This window comes from Olea europaea, chromosome 14, assembly GCF_002742605.1.
Source record: "Olea europaea var. sylvestris chromosome 14, O_europaea_v1, whole genome shotgun sequence".
NCBI classification, from domain to species: domain Eukaryota; kingdom Viridiplantae; phylum Streptophyta; class Magnoliopsida; order Lamiales; family Oleaceae; genus Olea; species Olea europaea.
The window spans coordinates 5,454,576-5,461,331 of record NC_036250.1 but is presented as its reverse complement, the minus strand read 5'-3'; the positions used below and the strand labels follow the sequence as shown (position 1 = coordinate 5,461,331).

The window sequence follows — 6,756 nt, the reverse complement described above, 5'->3', positions numbered from 1 at the left end:
TTAATAGTTATCCCTCTTCTTTTATTTGTAATATAAATTAATCACTCCTCTTATACAGTGGTGAAAAATGACCCACGTGTACAATTTTAAATTTACTATGCACAAAACTCAAAATGCGTTTTTAAAGTTTTGAGTGTTTTCATGGGAAATAAGTGTTTCATTAAAATTTTATAAAATAAAGATAAAATTTAAAAATAAAAAATATCTAAAATTACAAAATAAAAATCTAAAAAATTTATTAGAAAATAAAAATTATGAAAAATAAAAAATAAGAATAATCCACGTCATTAATTTTAAATTTTTATGTTTCACCTACTCAATCTATTATCTGTATTTGTTTACTTCTATAACAAAAAAAATAAAAATAAATCGCTTGATAATCTATTAAGTTAAAATTGTTCTATACTCTAGAATAATCAAAATTTTAAGGAATAAAATATCATAAAACAATTTTTGAAAATTCCGAGCTAACATGTTTTCTAATTTTCAGTTTTGAAAAATAATTTTTCAGATTAAAAATCAAATGCTTTTTTTTGTAATATTAAAACAAACTTTCAAAATATAAAACTGAAAATGAACTCAAAATTGAAAATCGAAACACAAACCAAATAAACCCTTTTCATTTTGTATTTTTCCTTTGTTAAATCATTTATATTTCTTTTTTTCCCCTTTTATTATTTCTTCTTATTTTGTTTATCTAAACTTGATAGAACACTATCTAAACATCAATAAGTTATTTTCACAAACAAAATGCCCAAGAGTAGAGATTGATATGTTTCTTGACAAGAATTGTGATGAAGAAAATACCACCGATTCAAATAAAATACATTCAAAATCATTGTCTAGATCCAACTTATAAAATTTCTCAAATTTGATTATATTTGCTCCATTGGGGGAAGAATTTATAAAAAGTTTAATGAGAGGCAGGGGATCGCCTATTCGACAGCTTTAACGAGACTTCTTCTTTGGTCATTGCTTGGGCCAAGTTAAGTAAAGACTGGCTACTACTTCTCTCAGAAGGAAAGACGCTTATAGGATGCTTTTGACGATAATTGCTCCTACGCATCCCAAAGCGCACTACTCGCAGGAACATGTATATACAGAATACTGAGAATTTCCACCTTGTTGAAGTCGTTAAAACAAGTGAGCTTGAATCCGCTTTTCTTTAAATTAAAGGGTCCCGTCACCCAGGATTTCTTCCAAGACGTCTACCGATCAAGTGGTTTCATAAGTGCAGCAAGAGAGATCAATCCTAGTGATGTTTCAGGTGTGCTTATGGCATTTGATGTATAGATTTATAGATGGATAAATATATAATAATTATAACCTTTGCCAAACAAATCCTTCATATAACTGTAGGCCTTACATATTCAATCACCTGATATGCACGTGACAACTTGAAAACGAATTTGGCACGAAAACTTTCACTTGATGCCCTGTCTTTAATGAAAATTGAATAAACCGAAGTGTAGTTTGGTACTCTAACCATGGTTAAAAGGAGGAGTCATCCAAACTCATCATCCATCCCATTAAAGGGTCCCGTCACCCAGGATTTCTTCCAAGACGTCTACCGATCAAGTGGTTTCATAAGTGCAGCAAGAGAGATCAATCCTAGTGATGTTTCAGGTGTGCTTATGGCATTTGATGTATAGATTTATAGATGGATAAATATATAATAATTATAACCTTTGCCAAACAAATCCTTCATATAACTGTAGGCCTTACATATTCAATCACCTGATATGCACGTGACAACTTGAAAACGAATTTGGCACGAAAACTTTCACTTGATGCCCTGTCTTTAATGAAAATTGAATAAACCGAAGTGTAGTTTGGTACTCTAACCATGGTTAAAAGGAGGAGTCAGCCAAACTCATCATCCATCCTAAAACAAAGCATTTGATTCTATTCTTTCTTTTTCTTTTCCATAAATCAAACTCACAAAAAATAAAAATAAAAGTCTCAACCACTCTGTGCCCTCTATTCTCTTCTCTTTCACGCACACACACACACTTCCATTCTTCTTTACAAAGTCGAAATACCTGCTGCCCGTGTTGCCCTCGTAGACTTCACCAAGAAAACCTCTGGTCAGCTCTCTCTCTCTCTCTCTCTCTCTCTCTCACGCACACGCACTCTGCATTAGGTTAAAGTCATTCATGGTTGTTTTGAGGAAATTTTGAAGCTCGACAGTTCTTCAGATCTATCTCTGTTTAACTAAACTTTTTCTCAGTTTCTGGTATAATTTTCCTCTTCATTTTCTCACAAAATTTACTTTTTCAAGTAAAAATTTCGCTTATTTTTGGCTGTTTATCGCTTCAAATTTTCTACTTTTCTGCCTCTAATTTCTTCTATGAATATTTCTGATTTCAACGACAGTATTATTGTATTTCTTGTTTTCTCAAATTAATATATCATTTTTTTCTTAACTTTTTACTGTTTCGACTTTCCAGGATTTTGTGAAATGATAATAAAAAAATAAATAAATTCTGTTTTTGTTAAAATTTTCAATAATAAAGTATAACACTAAAACAGGTGATTTTAGCAATTTAGCTGCTTCTTTTTTTGGATATTTCTTAATTTATTTTTTCTGTTATTTTTCAGAAGGAAAAATAAATAAATAAATATTTTTACGATAATTATTAGGATTTACTTTACGGATTATGGAGGATGGAAGTTTCCAACGGATTCGGAGAAGATCTAACGGACTTCTGATTTTGGCAGGTCAACTTTGTCGAGTTGCCGTACATATGGAGGTGATTGTTAACCACGCTCCGCTAACGTGCGCCAGGGAGACTCTTTGCTCACTCCTCCTTTTGGTCAAAGCTCACCACCTCTACCTGGCTCAAGTAAGCAAACTTAAGTCGATTTAGCATTATTTTTTTTAATAATAGAGTTTTGTACCTTTATTTTATTTTTTTTGGAAACTAAATTTTTTTTAAAAAAATTCTATTTTGAAATTCCTATTTCATTGGATCAGTTTCCTAAAAAAATTATTTTAACTAAAACAAGTACTTTTATAAAATTAATCAAATATATTTAAAAAAATTTTAAAAGCCCTTTTTAACTTTTCAAATATCATGCCAAACAGCCTCATATCTTTAATTATCATGTTCGGGATTTTAAAAAGAATTGAATACTGCTGTTTATCACCATTTTTGTTTGTCTCTGAGACAGTGAGATTATTGTTATGGTATTTAATAACGACTAATGATGCAAAATAATTTTTTGATAGGATTAATGCCTTTTTTTTTTTTCCTTCCTTTTGACCATGAGAAAGACCTTTTCACCATGAAAAGTAATCAGATTCTCGAAAATAAAAGCTAATTCGGGTATTGATTGTTTATTTGCGTTTTATGTAAGATAGGACTTGTGTATTTACTTATACTTCTCGTAAAGTAATTTTTTGCAAGAATTTACTTTAGATCAATTACTTCTAAAACTCTTTTACACAGGTAAAATGTTTCAAAAAAATTCAAATTTTTTTTTTTTTTTTTTTTTACCTTAAAAGCAATTTTTAATTTTTTAAAAAGCATTATGAAACCGTTCCTTAATTCACTGCACGACTTAGCATGCTTTCATTTCTATTGTAGAAAGACGTATTCTATCGATGGTAAAATATTTTTTAAAGGTCAATTTTAGCTTTTTGTTACTTTTAAGCTAATAAAAAATTTTGATTGCAAGACTTATTTTTCCGTTTAATTACAGTATGGTGTCAACTGTCATATTAAATGCTAGCTTGCACCTACTGCTAGTTTGCTCTTCTCGGAACCCAAAGAAGAATAAATTTGGATTATATGCCTTTTTGAGATCCGGGTTGTTTGATGCTGGGCCCCAATAGAATTATATAGTCTGCCACACTTGGTTGGGCTTGTAACCTTTTTAATGAAACCAGCAAACGGCTAGTAGTAGTAAATTAACAAAAAAAATTATATTTGAAAGAAAATAGAACCAATTTACCTAAAATTAAATCATTTGCATTTTAGTTGGAATATGTCGAAATTTCCTATGACCTGTTTGGAAGAACTTCTATTTTTACTCTTATTTTTTGTAGAACAATTTCTCGAGGAAGCTGCCTTAAAATAAACTATTTTCCTCTAATGTTCTTCACTTTTAAAAAATTATTTAAGCATGTTAAAAAGTAACTTTTGACTTTTGAAAAACTCTATGGATCTTAAAAACTTTTTATTTCTCTTAAATATCCAAAAATGATGTACATTTTCTTGTTCTTCGTAAAAATATGTGGTCTTTCTCATTGGAGTCAAAGTTTTTTTTGATTATTTTAGTGCAAGTTTAGTTGTTAATTGTTATAAAAAGCTAGAGACCAATATATTCTTAGTTTTGGTACTATAAGATATTCGAATATTCCCTTGGGATATTTTTAAAAGAATTTCAGACCTAGAAATAGTATGCAGTATGGGTACCCTTGGGCTGAGGCGTCATAATGGGCTGATGCATAAGCCAAGAGGCACGGCCCATGCACCACGGCCCAAATCATCTAGTCTATAAAGGATGGCCTATGAGCAAGGCTGGACCTGTGTTTTGCGGGGCCCAAGGCAAACTTCAGATTTTGGGCTCATAAATCATAACTAGCAATAAATTTGTTTCATTTATAAGAGATTTAAGGAACTAAATCTGTTAACTTAAAATCAAAAAATAAAACAAAGAACATGAAATATTTAAAATATATATATTATAATCAAATGCCAATGCGAAAATATTCTAAAAGATCACTTAAATCCAAGTCATCTTGCAGTTTTTGAGACAAAAATATGCATAACAAATTCATATATAGGATAGGGCCAAATTGAAGCAACCTATGTCACATTTTTTACTTAATCTTCTTCACATATAGTCATATAGAGTGGCTTAATTTCTACAAAATTGAAGTAAATTGACCTGGTTGCTAGTTAATTGAAGTTTAATAACCTAACTGCATTTAGGCAAACGTTTTGCGATAGACAATACAACTAAACCAAATTTGTGCAAATTGTCGTGTGTGCTGTGTGCACATGTTAGTTTTGAGGAGTTGCACTTCGAGTCTCAGTGCCGTCACTAACGATTGCCGTGGACTGTGGAGGAAAATGAATTATTGTGTTGAAGTTGAGTTTTTAAAAATAGGGATACACCATTTTCTTGGGCCCATCAATATGCTGGGCCTGAGGCATAGGCCTCTTGGGCCTCTCCTCAGGTTCGGCCTACGTATGAAACAAATCCCCTAGTCCACATAGCCCAATGGAGGTATGGTCCAGTCCAATGGTAAATATTGGGTTGGGTCACATTTTTCACTTATTTTACTGTATTTCTTGTTTCTTTTTTTTTCTTTATGAGTAAAAAGTGAAAAAATATATTGTTCACAAGTATTGATCATTGTTGTTTCATAAATGTGTGGATATTTGCCATTCTGAAATTGGGATCTTAATCAAATAGTTTCAGGAAATTTTGACACCGATGATGATGAATGCAATTCAGTTCAAAGGGGATCATAGCAATGATAATGAGTTTGAAGTAGTTGATGCGGGGGATAAAGACGAAGATGACAACGATGATGAAGATGGTGGTCTTGGAGATGGGGTGGAAGATTTTTCCCAAGAGGGAGGAGGGCATGCAAATAAGACTCCCAACAACAATGGCGGTGCCAAAGCCACAGAAGGGAATGGAAACAACGAAGATGCAGAAGATGATGATGATGCCGCTAACGGCCACAATGATGATGACGAGGATGATGACAACGATGATGACAATGACAATGATGATGATGAAGATAATGATAACGATGAGGAAGATGACGAGGAGGAAGTTGTGGAAGAGGAAGAGCCAGAAGATGACGAGGAGGATGAAGAAGAAGAGGAGCTCCAGCCTCCTAAGAAGAGGAAGAAGTAGATGATGTAAAATGTCTTCTTCGATTAGGTCATTGACCTTGTAACCCTATCTAGCTCATAAGGGAGAACTATTTAGATGTTTCATTGCTTTCATTTGCATGTTTTATTATCATTTCTAAGTTTGAGGATATTTGACTAAGCAAGATCTCTTGGAGCACTTCACGACTTTCATTATTAATTTTACTTTTGTTTAAATTTTTCTTTTATACTTCGTGTCAAATTTATTTAGCTTTTAGTGAAAAGATTATTACGTCAGTGGCAACCTGCAAATAAAAACCAGAAAACAAATGCTAATACTGAAATGCATGCTTCAAGTCGAATAGAAATATAAAAAAGAAAGCTAAAATTAAATATTTCACTCAGTGCAAAAGCCAACCTTGCCAAAAAATTGTTTTATCGATACATGAATATATAGACGGTGTAAAGTCACATTTGTCTTGGACATGAAAATAAATTTTATCTTTTGACTTGAGAGCACAAGGATCCAAAAAAATCCTTAATTCTTGTTAGGAAATCCCAAAGTAAAAAGAACTGAAGGGCATTCTCGTTGGAATTCTATTTCCTTCTGTGCATATGAAATTTCGTGTTGTGGTTTTACCAGGGTTGATAATCGGGTCAAGTTGCTCGTGAGTTTAGTCCGTGAACAATTTGGACTCATTTTGATATGAGCAATGGGTGGAATTGAGCACCGTTTTGCATTTTCACGAACCGAGCAAGCTCAGCTCATCTTGGGCTCTTGGCTCCTAAGCCACCAATGGTCATAATTATAATCTTTTAAAGACGATTACTTTTTATTTTTACTTTTTCAAAATGGTCAAATTTTTCTATATAAACTCCCATTTCATTCCACACACACACCCCCCCCCCCCCCCCCCCC

The 6,756-nt window shown here is 32.4% G+C and overlaps 1 protein-coding gene across 4 annotated transcripts; it reads left to right on the top strand.

Annotated features, from left to right (window-relative positions):
- The first annotated feature begins 1,929 nt into the window (after window positions 1-1,929).
- Window positions 1,930-6,074, top strand: LOC111408902 (prostatic spermine-binding protein-like). 4 transcript variants are annotated; one of them, XM_023038743.1, is made up of 3 exons: window positions 1,930-2,087; window positions 2,722-2,846; window positions 5,434-6,055. In XM_023038743.1, the coding sequence occupies exons 2-3, from the start codon at window positions 2,748-2,750 to the stop codon at window positions 5,878-5,880; spliced, it is 546 nt and encodes a 181-aa protein (XP_022894511.1). In that variant the 5' UTR covers window positions 1,930-2,087; window positions 2,722-2,747; the 3' UTR covers window positions 5,881-6,055. The 4 variants fall into 4 exon arrangements, with proteins under 4 accessions (XP_022894511.1, XP_022894509.1, XP_022894510.1 ...); XM_023038741.1 differs by having other exon boundaries at window positions 1,935-2,087; window positions 5,428-6,074; XM_023038742.1 differs by having other exon boundaries at window positions 1,935-2,236; window positions 5,428-6,055.
- The last annotated feature ends 682 nt before the right edge of the window (window positions 6,075-6,756 follow it).

Excerpts from the sequence above, each read along its gene's own strand:
- LOC111408902 (XM_023038741.1), top strand. The coding sequence starts at position 2,748 with ATGGAGGTGATTGTTAACCACGCTCCGCTAACGTGCGCCAGGGAGACT. Across the intron at positions 2,847-5,427 it reads ACCACCTCTACCTGGCTCAA|TTTCAGGAAATTTTGACACC; the intron begins GTAAGCAAACTT and ends TTAATCAAATAG.